General features: G+C 43.1%; 2 protein-coding genes across 6 annotated transcripts; one reads left to right on the top strand and one right to left on the bottom strand.

Moving 5' to 3' along the window:
• The first annotated feature begins 456 nt into the window (after nucleotides 1-456).
• On the top strand, nucleotides 457-9,101 carry zgc:113337 (uncharacterized protein LOC503741 homolog). Of its 4 annotated transcripts, none has more exons than XM_010900208.4 (7): nucleotides 457-735; nucleotides 1,886-1,961; nucleotides 2,108-2,428; nucleotides 3,425-3,754; nucleotides 6,060-6,344; nucleotides 7,035-7,139; nucleotides 9,001-9,101. In XM_010900208.4, the coding sequence occupies exons 1-7, from the start codon at nucleotides 733-735 to the stop codon at nucleotides 9,009-9,011; spliced, it is 1,131 nt and encodes a 376-aa protein (XP_010898510.2). In that variant the 5' UTR covers nucleotides 457-732; the 3' UTR covers nucleotides 9,012-9,101. The 4 variants fall into 4 exon arrangements, with proteins under 4 accessions (XP_010898510.2, XP_010898511.2, XP_034153529.1 ...); XM_010900209.2 differs by having other exon boundaries at nucleotides 457-1,003; XM_034297638.1 differs by having other exon boundaries at nucleotides 457-1,003; nucleotides 1,781-1,961.
• A 3,816-nt stretch (nucleotides 9,102-12,917) lies between these two features.
• On the bottom strand, nucleotides 12,918-16,701 carry LOC105027871 (B- and T-lymphocyte attenuator-like). 2 transcript variants are annotated; one of them, XM_010900210.4, is made up of 7 exons: nucleotides 16,452-16,696; nucleotides 15,097-15,122; nucleotides 14,790-14,883; nucleotides 14,653-14,691; nucleotides 14,279-14,407; nucleotides 14,068-14,105; nucleotides 12,918-13,949 (listed from the first exon to the last, which is right to left on the bottom strand). In XM_010900210.4, exons 1-7 carry the CDS (start codon nucleotides 16,690-16,692, stop codon nucleotides 13,617-13,619), a joined length of 900 nt encoding a protein of 299 aa, XP_010898512.4. In that variant the 5' UTR covers nucleotides 16,693-16,696; the 3' UTR covers nucleotides 12,918-13,616. The 2 variants fall into 2 exon arrangements, with proteins under 2 accessions (XP_010898512.4, XP_019910231.3); XM_020054672.3 differs by having other exon boundaries at nucleotides 14,790-15,122; nucleotides 16,452-16,701.
• Nucleotides 16,702-16,773: the final 72 nt, after the last annotated feature.

The following is a 16,773-nucleotide window of genomic DNA, read 5'->3' as shown; positions in this document are numbered from 1 at the left end:
TTTGACTGGGATTCTGCTGGCTCATGGTGACCACACTGACAACGGCCATCACACACCAGTGTGGCCCCAGCAGTCAGAGTTGAAATGTGTCCATGACTAAATGTCTATCCCTGTCATGTTATTTTCACCTCAGTAACCGCATCGTTGTACAGTAGAAGTAGCATCTAGTATCCCGAATGTGAGTTGGAGGAGATTATTAAGTGTTAGGAGGAACAGATTATGATAACTGTTGTGTTTATGGGATACAGATGTTGAATGTAATTTTCAATTAAGTAAATAGTTGAAGTATGATTGTAAAATTATATTTCTTATGTTCTATTGTCAAATGTAAAATGTATGTGCAAATGTATTCAATAAAATTAAATTAAAAAGTAATTTGCAGAGATCGGAGATAAAATTGTGATTACAATGCCTTTTCCTGTAGGACCTGTTATAAAAAGAAAACGTTTTGGAATTCCAGCCTGTTACTGTGAGACATAAATTTAATCCTCCACCATTGTCATTATTTATGTAGGCCATTTACTTTCATAGAGCTTCGACTGGGTAAGGACTGGACTGGATCTAGATACATTTTCTTTCCTAAAAGCTACACGATCCGAATGAAGAGTTCTAGGGCACGAAAATATTTCCAAAAAATAAGTTGACTAATTTGATTTCATACATGCGTTTAATTCATCATACTTTCAATAAGACCCGCTAGAGGACAGCCTGCTCACAAACGCTGTTGGAACTATGGTGAGCCTTTTTTGTTCAAACAACTAACATAAGACATCGATTTACTGGAACCAACACATGGTTCTCTCACTTGATGCCCACCTTTCCTTATGCATACAGTACTTTGTCTTTGAGTAAACTGTCACAGATGGGCGGGATTGTATCCGAACAGATCTAAATACATCCATAGCCTATAGACAGTCAATTGGATAAATGGAAATACCCGAACCATGAGATTACATTGAACGGACTACCTGTCAAAAATTGCGCCGCAGGTTACACCACAGAGGTAAGCTACATCAACTCCGTATCCAAATTGGGGAATTATTTCTGTATTATTTGATAGCCGACAGCATTTATAGATTACATGTGCTAAATTACTGACATTGTAAAGTTCAAATCTAATTCGGCTGCGGTGTTGGTATTTTATGTAGCTAGGCGTCTTTAGGTATTTACCAGATGTATACAAATCTGTTACAGCAATAACGTTTAGCCTACAGAAAATAAATACATATGAAATCAGATTTCAGTGCACCATTTGACCTTAACAGATTTATTTTATTGGTCTTATAGACTAAATGTGTTTAAATGTACGTTTATGAAATAAAGAGTTTTGTTTAAATACTTTCCCCAAGAAGTGGTTATATCATTTTCACTAAAGTGAAATGGATTAGATTTTACTACACAGCCCTTTCCATTTTAGGCATGCAAGTATTTTCTTAAAGGTGGTTGGCCTTATTAAATTGGATATTCAAAGAAAGATGCTATAGGTGTGAAGAAGGTGATCATTAATCCTCTATGGACTTCTGTGGAGTCTGTCTCGGAGACAACAGCACACAATTGGGTCAAAAGAAGCCCTGTTTGTAATGGGCTTGGCTGTTCGTTTGATGATCTTGACCTTCAACATTTAGGTAAGACAGGCAGCTTTCAAAACCTGTTCGACCCAGGTTTATGGGTGTCGGCTGTGTGTTCCACCGCTGTGTGCTCTATTGTCTCTCCCAGGGACAGTAGAGACAGGGCTGTGGGTAAGACGAGGCTTGCATAAACGTTGTGTTCATCCCGCTAGTTGACGTCTTTCAAGATTGCATAACCAGATAGGTTATTGGGGACAACATCAGTCAGAGGGTTCTACCCTGGTCCCGGAAATGGCTCTACCCTGTGCACACTTCAGGTCATGACGCGTGAGTCCTCCGTGATGCGATGCCTGCAGCTGTGCGTGTCCTTGCTGGTGGCGGCCAGACTGCAGGGTGAGTGGAGAGTGTGAACACACAAATGTGACTGCGGGACAAAAGCACGCGCTGCGGCCAAACCATGTTTCAAAAATGTCCCAAATCCACGAGTCGGTGATTAGAATCTGCGGCCCGCGTGGTTCCCTCCTGTGCCCATGTCCCAGGCAAGGTGACGGCCCCTGAGCGACAGGAGGCCGCGGTGGAGCTCCCGTTCACCCTGTCCTGCATGGTGTCTAAGGGGCGCGGGGACAGCCTGAGACGGGTGCGCTGGCTGGATGTGAAGAACCAGACTCTGTTGACCTACCTGCCGGACCAGAAGGACAGCGTGAGTGGCCAGCAGCACGTAGAGCTGGCCTCTTCCCCAAAGGACTCCTCGGCCATCACCATCCGTCGTGTGAGCTTCAGAGATGAGGGCTGCTACACCTGCATCTTTGACCTGTATCCCTCGGGGTCACAGGAGGGGCGCACCTGCCTCACTGTCACATGTGAGTACAGAGGACGGATCAGATTTGCTTTGAGTGCAAGGGAATGCCTCAGTCTGTTTTCTTCCATTTTAACGTGTTGAAATTGTTTTTTGTTCCACCGCCATTATCAGTGAGTTGTTGTGAGAGAAAACACATTTGAGGGAAAAAAGAAATAACTAGGATGGTCTGTCTGCTGTATGGGCCTGTTCTGTCCGGCCGAATGTTCCCATTTTGGATGGTTCTGAATTCATGCTTCTGCCCATCTCGTTGTTTGGCGCCCTACTTTGTTCTCACTGGACTTGGTGTGCTTATCTGCAGATCACTTAAGCACATCACAGATTTAGTTTCTCTACTCTGGAAGTCATTTTGTGTTTTGATTGATTGTCAACCAATGGGGATTTACTCTGAAGTATGGTGTCATAAATCCCATCTTCATGTGTTGTGTTCCCATGTCATGCTCAGTAGAAGCTGTGGGAGGTTCCTACTGGTAATTATAAACAGCTGTTGCATACCGACCGGGTGTTGTACATTTCCCAGGATGAATAGAGTGAAGCTCAGCGAGTGTTGCTTTGACGTGTCTCGCCCTAGTGACTCGTTGTGGTGTGTCGGAGCCTATAAGCGTTGTGGTCCCATGCATGGGTCCCAACTAAGGGCATGGGTCCCAACTAAGGGCATGGGTTCCAACTAAGGGAATGGGTCCCAACTAAGGGCATTGGTCCCAACTAAAGGCATGGGTCCCAACTAATGAAGCAGCCTGGGCGAGCAGTGACAGAAGAAATAGCATGCATATCCTGACCTTCAACTCTACCAAACTCAGTGAGAGTTGCTGCCATGAGTCGAGGTTGTAGTAGTAAATTAGATGTCAAGCATGTGGTAACTTGGGAAAAAAATTTGTTACTTAAAGAAAAAACTAAGAAACAGGTGTTGCAGATGGCGTGCTGGAAGTGTGGCGGCCTACCCTAGTGTCTGTCCACCAGCCTGTCTGTCCATGTGAACATGTTTTTCTCTCTCCTCCAGCTCGTGTGACTGCAGAGGGTAACAAGACAGCAGTGAGCGGTAAGGCAGTGGCCCTCTCCTGCTCCTATGGCCTGCCAGAGAAGGTCCATCAGGTTCTGTGGAGACATACAGCAGATCGTGGGGAGTCCAGCCCAGTAGCCTCCTACGCCAAGCGCAGTGACCCCATGATAGAGCCGCCCTATCAGGAGAGGGTCTGGCTGACCCACTCCCTCTCCACCAGTCAGCTGTCCATACGACCGGTCAGCGTCCAGGATGAGGGCTGCTACACCTGCGAGTACAACACCTACCCGGAGGGGTTAAAGAGCGCTACCGTCTGCCTCGCTGTTTTTGGTGGGTGGGGGTTTCTCTACACTTTTCCTAACTGTCTTTAGTTGGGGCTTTTATTCAAAAACTTTCTGCATGTAGGCAGGAGGGAGTCTGGGTAGACACTCTTATGAGGAATAATATTAGACGCCGATATCGGGTTTGGCAAATGATGGTTGATATGTTATGAAACATCAGGTCACCACAGCGGGGATGTGTGTTTGCCTACCCATATTTTCCCCTAGTGAAGAGGAGGCGATGATTTCACACGTGAGATGTATGTGGGCGTTCTGACCTTTGTGCACCCTGACATTATTGTCAGGGTTTAAAGATGTTGGAGACTGTTGTGGGTGGTAGTGTTCATCCTGGGCTGCCGGTCAGAGATGCTCCCTGAACAGATCAACCCTGACACTGGCCCCAACACGAGGACCACGCCTGCACTCAGCTCTTAAAGACACACACTGTGATGTTCCTGGCTGAGACGGAGCGGTATCGTCTTTAGGGCTTTGTCAGTACTAGATGTTTTTGATAAGGCTTATTCAGGGAAGAGGTCCCGGGTTGGACTATTTGGGGGTGTGGTCTCAAGTTGGACTATTGAGGGAAGAGGTCCCAGGATGGACTATTGAGGGATGTTGTAATGTATACGTAGATATGCACCAAACATTTGTTTCCAATCCATGGTGTCACATTGGCTTTTAATTTTCATCGGTTTTCTAGCTGTTTGAAGCCACGGTCATTGGTGTTGTTTGTGTGGTTAAGTGATAGACAAAGCCTGGATGTTGGTAGGTCTGCCCGAGGGACCTTTGACAGAAAAACATATTAGCACTGATGATTGCTTACACACTGCTTAGACAAAAGAATCAAAACCTTAACATTTGTAACCATGCCATCCAGTCCAATTGAGGAATCATTTTTACTTGGCGTTGGAAAGTGTCCACCACCAACCAAATGCCCCCCCCCCTGTGTCCTCCAAGTATTATTCTGTCTACCATTACACTGTAATTTTACCGTGATTGTTTTTGTCTTCTACTTTTAGTCAATACCTGCAATGGCAAACAAATTAGCTGCATATTATGTTTTTGAAGCCTTTCTATTTTTGTGTTCATTGAAATGTGAGTTGATGTGTTAACAAGTGTGTAAGCAATTGGCAAAAACTGTAAAGGGAGAGAGAGGAGAGAGAGGAGAGAGGAGAGGGGGAGAGAGGGGAGAGAGGGAGGAGAGGGGGAGAGAGAGGAGAGGGGGGAGAGGGGGGAGAGGGGGAGAGGGGGGGAGAGGGGGGAGAGATGGGGGAGAGATGGGGGGGAGAGGGGAGAGAGTAGTGCAACGCCCTAAGGCATAACTGTATTAGTGTTTCACACAGACAGAGCCCCCTACTGTCTCTCCAACCCCCCTCTCTCGGTCTCTCACTCTCTCTTTTCCATTTTACTCTCATTCGCTCATTGTCCTTTGCTTGTTCTTTCGCTTGCAGCCCAAACAGCAAGGCTTTTGTCTCAATTGATGGAAGCACAACTGTCAGTGATTCGAGCAGAACTGCATCTCTCTGCCATTCTCCCGATCTCTCTTTCTCTCTTTCTCTCTCTCTCTCTCTCTCTCTCGCTTGCTCTTTCACACTGTTTTTTCTCTCACTCTGTCTCTATCTCTCCCTTCCACTCTTTCTTTTCTCTTTTGAATTTTGCTTCATGACTCGGAGCTTGTTACAAATCACTCTCTTCCCATTGGTTAATATGGCTACGATGATGTGGGAGGATGGCTAATGGAAAGTTAGGGAAAAGACTAACAAGGAGGGAAATAGCCTTATAGATCATTATACAGTAGATCAATATCCAATGTGATATCGAAGTGCAATGTTGTTCAATAGCAGTGTTTTACATATCACATTGTAATGTTAGTAGGTTGCATTACATCACATTTTCCCCGTTCATTGTTTGTAGATAAATGGCAGTGTAATGTTCTGTTGTGTGGATCCCTCCTGGTTTGCCCGACCTCTGCCACGTTTTCGGCTCCAGATTGAAGGTTCACTCAGTTTGGTAGCGCGCCCATAAAGACTCTGTTGCCGCTATCTGGGCCAAATATCTGTGGCCAGTTCAGCTCAGCCAACACAAGCGTTTTCAATTCCAATGAATAACATTCCTTTCTCAGCTCTGAGGACAGAAAATTGGAAACAGAGGCGATTTGCTTCATGCTGATCTCAACACATTGACCTTATCTGTGGCATTGATCCTCTGCCCAAACAAGCCCCTTTTTATGGGTATTTATTGATTTGGTGTTATCTAAGGTTTTTACGTTTTCTCATGTGTCTTTTACCTCATCGGGACGTTCTGTGTTTTCCCAGTACTGCCTAAACCCCAGGTTAGCTACAAGAACACATCCCCAGGGGTGATCGAAGCAAACTGCACGGCCGTGTCCAGGCCACCGGCCGAAATAGTTTGGAACGTAGAGCGAGACAACCGTACCATGGGACCCCCTGTGACATCACAGCTCCAGCAGGGGGATGGGACCACCCTGGTCATCAGCACCCTCACCGTTCAATCGGGGCTGCTGAAGGACGTTTCCGTCAAATGCCTGGTCCACCACAAGGGCCTGGAGTCACCCATCGCTGTATCTATGAACACCAAGAGTAAGTGAGACATGGACACCAACACATTGTAGGAAACTCTATTAATTATATTAAACGTTACTCTCATTTAAAAAAAAATAATATTCTGAGTGCCTGTCAATGGCGCAGCTGTAAAGTCACTCTGTCGCAGTTAGCTGCTTCTTCGCTGGGCCAGGGTTTTATCGTGCTTGCGGATTGGCCCAAAGGCCGTTGTGATTGGCCAGGACCGTCCAGATCTGTTGGCTTTGCCTCATCACACTCTGGCTGCTCGAGCACCTCCGAGCTCAGTCAGGGTAGAAGAACAGAGAGCAGCGTGATAAGAACTAGAATGGCGTCCAATGTGCTTCCAAAGACTCATCTCAACATTGACTGTCCCGAGTTTGCTGGGAGTTGCTTCAATGAGGCCTTAAATAATTAGTCTCAAATAGGACAAAGTTCTATTGGAGTGCCTGGCAATGCAAACATGTTGACAAGACAAGCAGTTAAGAGACAATAATTAAACGGCATGTACATTTAACATAACCTGCTTCAAACTTTTACCACCTAATGCCTAAGCTGGATATAGCTTTGTCTTGTCGGGATCTGAAGTGGTTTATCAGATATTGTATGTGCATAAAGAAATCAGAGAAAATTATGTCGGAAGCTTGTGTAAAACATTGATTTTGAAAGCACATGCAACATGTGTAATTCTCTCTCGCTGCCTGTCTCTAGTTGGAACAGCTCTGGCCATCCTTATCTCAGTAACCACCGTAGCTTCTCTGCTGGTCATAGGCCTCTGCTTCTGCCTTTGGAAGTGTTTCCTACGCAAAGATGAAGGTGAGTATGTGTGTCCATCGTGTGTGTGTGTGTGTCCATCGTGTGTGTGTGTGTGTCCATTGTGTGTGTGTGTGTGTGTCCATTGTGTGTGTGTGTGTGTGTGTGTGCTTGCGTGCGTGCGTGTGTGTGTGTGTCCATTGTGTGTGTGTGTGTGTGTGTGCGTGTGTGTTTGTGTGCGCACCTCCTTAACGCTTTAGAGAGTCATCTTTTATTTTCTCATTCCACATATCTCAAAGGAGTTGTCCAAGAACAATAATTTAATTTAAGCCCTTTGGCCCGGAGGACAACAGGAGAAATTACTTCCACTGTTTCTGTGTCTGAACAGTTGAACCGTGTTGACATCACTGGCTTTTTCTGAGCTCTAAGAGCCAATGGTTGGCACCACCAGGATTCTCTTCAGCTGGCGTTCTCCCCAGGAAGAGTGTTTCTGTGCCACAAGAACTCTGAGATTACGTTGTGTTTGTCCTCTGTGTGTCTATGTGGCCTCTGTGCCATTCCGTTTCCTGGTATGTTCTGGAATTCCGCTATGTGTTGATGTTTTCCTGACTGATTCACCACCTTCACATTCATTTATTAGTTCATTGTTAATGGCTGACTTCATTGCTACGTTTTGGATGAGACATGTATGGCACTTAAAAGTGTGTGTGTGCGTGTTTGTTTGTGTGTTATGCAGATACAGTCTAGAAACAACATGGAATAGATTTTATGATTTAGTAGAAGTCTTTGGTCTCAGTGACACCAGAACGCAAAAATAAAGTGTTAAACAGGGAACCAAAAGCATCCTTTGGAAATATAAAACACTGGGTTGGCTTTTATTAAATGTTTAATATGTAAAACCCCCTGAACAAAGGTCTAGTCATTCCTAGCTCTTATTATTTGGAGCCACTCACTCCATGGAATGACATCTTCTCTAGTCACTGCAGACAAATTAGAGACATAAAATTTTGCAGCTGGCCAAAGAGAGATGTTTTCAGTCATGTGTTTTAGATGCTGTAAATAAATGGTTTACAGAATAGTATATAAAGTCAATGCAAAAAGCCACAATCTCGACTCCACACAGCCTGCCCATTACAGTACCTGCACTCAAGCTGCACTTTACCAGCTGTCCCAAAGATCACCTATTTCTGTTGGAATTAAAATTTCCGTGCTTGTTTCAACATCTCTGTGGATAATTAATGTATTATACACTAAGGATCTTAAGGGTTAATTAAAAATTAAAGAGATATTTAGTAGACAACAATTTAGTTGGCAAATCCAGCCTGTTTTTTAAATCAGTAATATTAACAAAAGATATTCTGATCCTGAACTGATTTAGTGTCAGAACACATTTTGAAGTTGACACACAGTGTCAAGAATGTTGAGGGAAGAATTTCAGTTATGTGTTGTTTTTCTCTGTGTCATTTTGCTGGTTAGCTACTCTCAGAGACAGTTGCAGGCTGATAGGCCTTAAGTGGAAACTTAATTATGATGCCTGAATGTTTGGCTGGTCTCAGTGTATTCTGGAGTTTTGGAGCAGCTGAACCCAATGACTTCTCTTATACCATGTCACTTACAGTAATAATAGGACAGTGTTTCCCAATCAAGGGGCTACGACCCCATGCGGTTTCGCTCAACTTGTGAATTGGGTCACTAGAAAAATGTGTTCTAGGTTTATAGGACTGGAGTTAAGTGAGAAACCTCCAGTCGGCTTGACTCCATCTTACCAAGAAAATTAAAGATTGGAATATTAAAACATGTTTTGTGGTCACATGGGCCAATAAAGTTTAGGACCACTTAGTATAAAAACTGCCATGTTGATCTGTTTAATTCGACGTCTTTATCTCTTTGATTGTGTCTGTTTCTCTCTCTTACGTCTGCACAGATGCTGTCTGAAAATAGGAAATTTAACTTTAAACAGCCAATCAGAAAACTGTTCCTCAACAATGCCAAAGTACATTGAGCAGAGAGAAGTGAAACAAAGCCCACCTGAAGAAGAGGACATTCGATACGAAACAATCTGTCAAGACCGACATCACTGAGAATCTGAATCCATGAGAGAATTTGTTCAGACGCACTGGCTTGTATTCACATGTATTCAGGGTTTCACCGTTGAGTTGTTGGCATGCCATCAGATTCTCTTTTGAAATTGTGATGAATATCCTTCAATTGACTGACTTGATCCTAGATCAGATCCAGTGTGAATTCTTTCCAGAAGGATCACAACTTAAATGTGTACTCTGAGGACAGCAATCTCCATTCACGCCATGTGTCATGAAGTATGAGTATTCTCATAACCTCTCTGGTTTCTTTGTGCCATTCTAAAATATATTATAACATGAAAGTGTTTCCGCAGAAACTTAAGTAAAAATACCTTAGTTTACACAATGATATTACACTATTCAATGAGAATGTTTGTCTTGTCATACATTGAATGAAGGAGAGATAAGTACAGTATTATTATTAGGTGAGATGAATATGTTATTATTATTAGGAGAGATGAGTACAGTATTATTATAGGGATTTTTACCACCTTTCATTCCTGCTTTACACCAATGAAATGTAGCCCTGTGGATGTCATGCTGTGTTTGAACCCCCAGAATGCTCTCTGTTTTCATTCTACTATTTTATATTGTAGGGAAAACCCTGATTTGCCAATTGTTCGTACATAATATGGATATGACTGTCGACAGAAGCTTGCTTTCTAATAAGAACCTGTTGGCCGGGTGACTATGAAGAAGAATCTATGAGGGTTTAACCACAGCATCTCACTCAAGACCGTTGCTGTGTTGGAGAGACACTGGTAGATTCTGCGGTTAGATAAAATGATTAAATTGATTCCATTTATGTCATTTGGCTGTGGCAAGACAGTCAATAGCTGTTTTTGAGTTGTGTGTGACTATGTGTGTCATGGTCAGATGGTTTGTGATGTTATTTCCCGTAAAGGACATTGTGGTTCTGTAGATGTCCTCAATACTACATGATGGACAATGTATCAGTTGTTTGATCTACATCTCATGTTCATGTTGGGACCTGATGTCCCCATAAAGATTAGTTGCCTGATTAGTTTTAGGTCCCCAAAATATTCCCACGAGGGATTATTTTCCCTTAAGGGTTAGGTTTAGGGAAAAGGGCATTTTGGCATAATGTTAGAAATTTGTTTAATTTTAGCTTTAGACAAAACTGGTTTGGATTACGTGTTAGAGCTAGGTTCGGTTTAGGCATAGAAGTTATTATAATTTTATTGAGGTCAGGATTAAGGTTAGATGTATTGCCAAGAAATAGGAAATATGGTGTTCTGGATTGGATTGGGTCTCAGGTCCCCACAAAGATATGTGTCTGCGTGTGTGTGTGTGTGTGTGTGTGCTTGTGTACATTTGTGTGCATGGCTTTCCTTGAATCTAGGCCACCCATATCTTTTAACATGGCCAGGTCATCAGTCGAAGTGGTACGTCTCTTCAGAAACAAGCTGAAATTAAATGCTGACCTAAGTTTGTTCATTTGTATACAGCAAGCTTAGTATACAAAGCAGTCAAGGTTGATTGCCTTTTCAGGAAAAACTGTCATGAAATGCCATCGCAATGCATATTTTTCCTTGCAGCGCCAAATACATCAAACTACTTGATTAGATGTGTTTTCGCTCTACATTTCCCTGGTGTGATATGTAATGTAAACTTTCAATATGAGTGTGGAGGGCTGTCTTTAGATAACATCATTTTCATAATGTGCCATCTTCCAGAGTCTGCGGCAGAAATGAAACTAACCAAAACAAAGATTAACACAGCCCTCTAAAACATGAAGATGTTGTAACTTGAAAATGTATGTCCATGACATGTTATAAAAAGCAAGATAAAGCAATTAGAAAAGGCCTATTGTTTTATTGCTTCTGTATGCACTTTATAGAGAACATTTCATAACATTCTGGAGGGTTTTTGGTTTGGGCCACAGCGATGGAATGCTAGGCCCAGTCTCTGTACACTTGGCTTGACTTTAGGTAGATGGGAAAGGTGAAGTTATTTTCCTTTTGGCTTTGTACTGATCTGGTTCCCATATGCATTTTGGCCCAAGTCTGTTTCATCCTGAGCCATGGAGTTTGAGAGGGGCACAGAGCTTTGTCGAACAAACACACACACACAGCTCTGTATCGGCCCTCATCAGTCTGCGGGCAGTTATAGAGTATAGGCGTGTTAAAGTGTTTATTAGCTCTGGGCCACACAGTCACACACTCTGTCACTGTTGTCTTTGTCTTGAAATCCTGTCCTGCAGATTACTGACCAAAAACAGCATGGTCATTATACGCCAGATCAGATTACATTTCTACTGTTTTTAAAAGGCCATAGCACATCTGGGAATGTTTCTATGTCTTCGGAACTAAATGAAATGGAGAGGTTACCATTGCCGTTTCCGTGTTTTAGGTTCATGCTAGATCCCAATGGAATGGCTACTTGCTCAATCAGTTAATACGGTTTGAGCGTCACTCTCATTTGTTTCTCCACACCTTTGACCGTTGGCCTCGTAGGATGCTTCCAGTTTCCTAGTGTGCTGTTGGATTTTTCACTTGCATACATCACTCCTACACTCCTCGACCACTCTTGTAACGGGCCGTTTAGGAATGTAGTGGGTCACAGGCTTTCTTGATGACCTCAGTCCTGCACCAGTTTGCCATGTCTCTCTCCCCACCCCCGCCACCGTTCTTCCCTCCCAGGGTGCATTCTCTCCATCTCTCTGGTGGTTAAAATAGGTCTTTGTCCTTCGAAGACACACACACAGCCACTAGTGTATCCAGGCATGCAAATAAGGCAAACAACACGATATGGGTGTGCATGCGCGCGTGAGTGTGCATGTGGGTGCTGGAAGAACAGAGGGTCATATGGCAGTGTGTGTGTGGGCTATGCCTGACTGACACCATTCAGTAGAAGGACAACTCACATCCAGCCCAACCTGAAGGAAAATGGAGTCTGCTAACACCTGTGATCGAGGCTTTGTCGATGCGCTCTGCTGGAAACGTGTCCTGTGATGTATAATGTGAGTCTGCGTGTTTCAGATCATGTTCTAAACATTTTATTTGGCTCTAATGCTGTCTTTGAAATTACAATTCTGTGATGCCTAATATGGATGCCTAATACAGATGTGAGCTGTCTCTTATAACACAGAGCAACAGTCATTCTGGTCTACTCTCAACTGGGGAACCATTTGATGGGCGGTAACCATGTTTTAGAGACTAAACTGTTGCTGTTACGCTGGTCTTTCGTAATAACGTTGAGCTAACGGGTTTGTGGCAGCATTATAAAAATTCTGAAAATGTGATAATGTAATAAAGGATAGAATTGGCTTCTGAGGATGTTTCTGTCTCTAGTTATTTGTCAAGTCAGAAAACAGGTTTCTCTTTGAATTCACATTACAGTTTTAGTGTGGTGGTGGTGGTGGTGGGCTGCTCCTATAACATTTCCTGTGTTTGTGTAACCATAACACCCCCAGACTTAAGAAATGTAGGGTTTGTACATGGGGCATAAATAACATCACATATGCAGAAACCTTAAACTTCACATATGCAGAAACCTTAGTCTTACATATGCAGAAACCTTGTGGGAACCATGTTGGAACTGGATAAATTCCCGGTAAGACTACACCCAAACTTTTGCCACATCTGCAAAAATCTGCCATTCCATGAAAATAGTTTCAGAAACATTTTAACGTTACGTAATGTGCATTTATATGTATCATTGTTTACCAACATTGTTGGTGTGAGTATTGTAGGAAAGTTTAACAAGCTCATTAGACATTTAAAAACATTTATTCCTCTAGAATGAACATGTAAAGAACTTAAAAGTAATAAAATGTATGACGCAACAGCAGATTGTCCCTTTAAATAACATTTTCATTGGTGGGGGGGGGGCACTGTATACAGTTAGCTACAGTTATGAGTGTATGGTGGGCTCAACAGTTCACATAAACCATGGAAAGCCCCAGCACGCCATCCTCCTCAGGTAGCACGCGGGCCAAGACAAGGAAGTCACATCCTGTGTCATTTTATCTTACAAGCAGACACACATAAGGACATGCTCGGCGTGAAATGTTTCTCACATACATCCCGTAACCGTCACAAACCATAGCAAGACCTCCAACCAAAGCGTTTCTTTCCTTCCACACAGACTGTTCCACACAACAGTATTGTTTTTTTCGGTCATTCACTAAGGCTGGTTTGCATGTTAATTACCCATCGTGGCTCCAGTGTTAACATGACATTTGTGCTCCCCTGTCAGAAAGAACGGGTGAGGACGAGTGACACCTCTCACCCGCTTTTCAAACCTCGACAGCCCCCTTCTTCACAACTCACATCATCTTCTCCGAAACAGCCCTGGACTGAGGTTAACACATTGCTGACACTTTCCATCACACGTAAAATATTGTCCCAATGAGTGCATATGAGTTAAATAAGCCCCCTAATTCATTACAAAAAACATGAAAATACCCCAAATGTCTCCCTCGGTGACTTGTGGCTCAGTATGTCCGGATGGCTGCGTACTCAGTGGCTTCCTCCAGGGGCCTCGGCGAGGGGCTGGGTTTCGGTGGCCCCCTGTTGTTCTGATGATTCAGTGCAGCGTACACAAGCTGGCTTGACCCATGATCTCCATCTGCTATGTCAGAGGAAGGCGGCGTTCCGCTCATCAGCAGGTAGCTGTGCTGCAATGGCCCGTTGATGCAGCTGTCATAGAGATTGTTTAGTTGGTTGTTATTTGGGTTAGAGGACGAAGATGATGATGATGATGATGATGGAAGGGTTCCTTTAGGGTTGGAGTTTGGGTCTGGACATGCTGCTGGTGTGGACGCCTCCTGTGTCGTGAATGAGGAACAGTTGGGTTATTCATTATGAGGTAATCCGTTACAGAAACCTACCAGTGAATTGAGTATGTGATTGTATGTGAGGTCAAATCCTTTTAGTTTTCCTCACCTGCACCTTTGTCCTGCTCTTGGCGGATGTTATTGGTCCTGCGAATGATAAACGTGTGTAGGTGATGATCTCGTTGTAAAACGTAAATGCTCAGACAAAATGAAACGATCTCAGGCGTTGTGTCGGGTGACACTGTCAATGGTGTAACCCCTTTTAATAAATCTGGTCTGCCTTTGAGACCATGTTACAGACTTGTTACAGAACATCATACCTTCACAGCCGTCCAGGGAGAAGAAGAAGATTGCTGTGACCATGACCACCAGCAGAAGGACGCCCATACAGATGCCAACATATGGTAGCCAGTACACATCCATTTTATATTTGGAAGTTGGTATGTCACCTGTCAGAAGAGAAATGGAGATCTTAATAACACAGATGTGAACAACACAAGACACTTATCAGATGGACTGATAACAATAATAATAATAACAATAATAATAATAATAAGTGCTCTGATCAGTACAGGAGGTCATTATGCAGCATGTTGTTTCGAGGACTCTGCTTGGATCAACCATCCATGCCGATATGTCAGCTTGTCTTCAGAAGTGACTGTGTGTCTGTCATTAGAAACCACTGTGTTCTTACCGGTGTTGTTGCCTGAGTATTCGAATCCCACGTCCCTCTCTAATTGAAACACATACATCATTAAATTACTGATATCAAAGCAATTGGTAACCCCATATACAGTCAATTACATGAAAGATGCCCGGAGTCTGACTTACCAGAGACATTGACACTGATCGCGTGGCTAACAACTGAGTTTTCATTCCCAGCTAAGTAACATCTATACTGGCCCTGGTCATCCATAGATATCTTCTTAAAAAACAAAAATGACATCACCTCATGAGCTGATAATTTCTTTTGACTGACTTTTATATTCCCTGCATCAGTCATCGGTTTGCAGATACTTGAGTCCAAGAATTTACACCAGGTGATATTTGGCACATCTCCACAGTGCTTGACTGTACAGTTGATAGTCAACCGATTCAGAGGTACAGCTTTAAATGCAGTATTTCTTCTTACACGCACCTCAGAGACACATGATAAGCCTTGGTCTGTAAAAGGAAATGGAATCGAATTAAAGAGATGAACAATATTACAAGCTCATGCCGTTAATGATTTCACAGCATGCAACTGATCACACCGGTAGATCTTGGTTACACAAACACTGAAGTCCAGTAAAATGTTTGTGTCATAAATAACTGCGTTGTCTTTGGCAAACACATCAACAGACGTCTGATTCCGTCCTTTCAACGATGCTACTCAGTAACCACAGAAACCACGGTCACCACAGATGTTATGCGCCAGTGGAATAGTGAATCAACATGCCCTGACTTTGCTGTAAATTCTCCCCAGGCCATTGCAGTGCTTTGGCCAGAAGGTCATTGTCAGGCTAGCCCTAATAAGGATAACACATGTATTTCATCTACCTTTAATTTACTCCGTATTCAAGGGAATGATATTACTTAAAAAGTACTGTACAATAACTAAAGCTCACAGAATAACTGACAGTGAGGAGAATTTATTTTTCCCCAGCAGTTTGATACGGTCCGTCTGACCATCTTAAAAAACACTATTTAACATTAGAACGAATACAAATGGAAAATATTATTGTTTTGTCCAAAATATAATTGAAAACCCAAAAAGCTGTGGATGTGTGTCCTGTATGTAAAGGCAGAGAGAGCGAGAGCGCAAGGATTTCCTTGTAATTTAATACACATGACAACAAAGTTGTAGCTGTCGGCATCAGATGAACAGAAATGCAAGGTCACTTGCTTGAGGGACAGAAGAAAATCCAGTTCAGAAGAGCTTGTTTCACATGTGGCGCCATTACTCACACTTCAACCATGAGAAGACTAACTATTAATGGATTTGCATGTTGCATGTGAGAAAACTATTATTTTGGAAAGGAGATTGGTATTGGTAAGTTGTTTGTATCTCAGCTGCAACACACCAGGCCTTTTATTGAAGGCCATTGATTTTAAATCCTAATCTCTGGGCCAATGTGTGGTGCCAGATGACTGGCCCTGGTGCTGAGCTAGCACTTGTTCAAATTTTTTGGACGCCACAAAATCAGGAACTTTTGGGATAAAACAATAAAATGGTATCGAATTTAATTGTATCAATGTTTATTTGCATTAATTCAAATTATATAATCTTCTTTAATCAACTAAACACTTTAGCCAGATGACCAGCTTTAAAGTATTTTTTTGGGTGGCCTAAGAGTTTTGTACAGTACTGAAGGATGGCTTTCATAAGGAAAGGGTCAAGGCCTGTTATGCAACCGACATTATATAGAGAAGAATCACTCTCTCAAGATCGAGGGCTAATCTATAGACACCGATCCTCATTCAAGATAACAGTATTTCCAACAAAAATCTTACCCGCTCCGTTGTCACGGTCACAGAGCAGGAACAGGAGACAGAGGACCAGCACGAGGCGATCAGACCGCGGTCCGTCCATCAAGGTAAAGATACACATTCCTACGAGCTGTTCATGGTCATGTCCGTCAGAGCCAACAGTCTCTGTGTGCAGGTCGGTGACACTGATGATGTGAACTGTATCTCTCCTCTCTACAGTGGTTAACACTTCCTGCCCTCCTACTGACTGTGTAAGCCTACACATATACCATAGGCTATATGAACGTGTCTGTTGTTTCTTCTAACCTATGGTTCCACCCCTTCAGACTCCACGGGGCTAAACACA

The sequence above is a fragment of the Esox lucius genome, chromosome 16 (assembly GCF_011004845.1).
Source record: "Esox lucius isolate fEsoLuc1 chromosome 16, fEsoLuc1.pri, whole genome shotgun sequence".
NCBI classification, from domain to species: Eukaryota; Metazoa; Chordata; class Actinopteri; order Esociformes; family Esocidae; genus Esox; species Esox lucius.
This window is presented reverse-complemented; position numbering and strand designations above follow the sequence as displayed.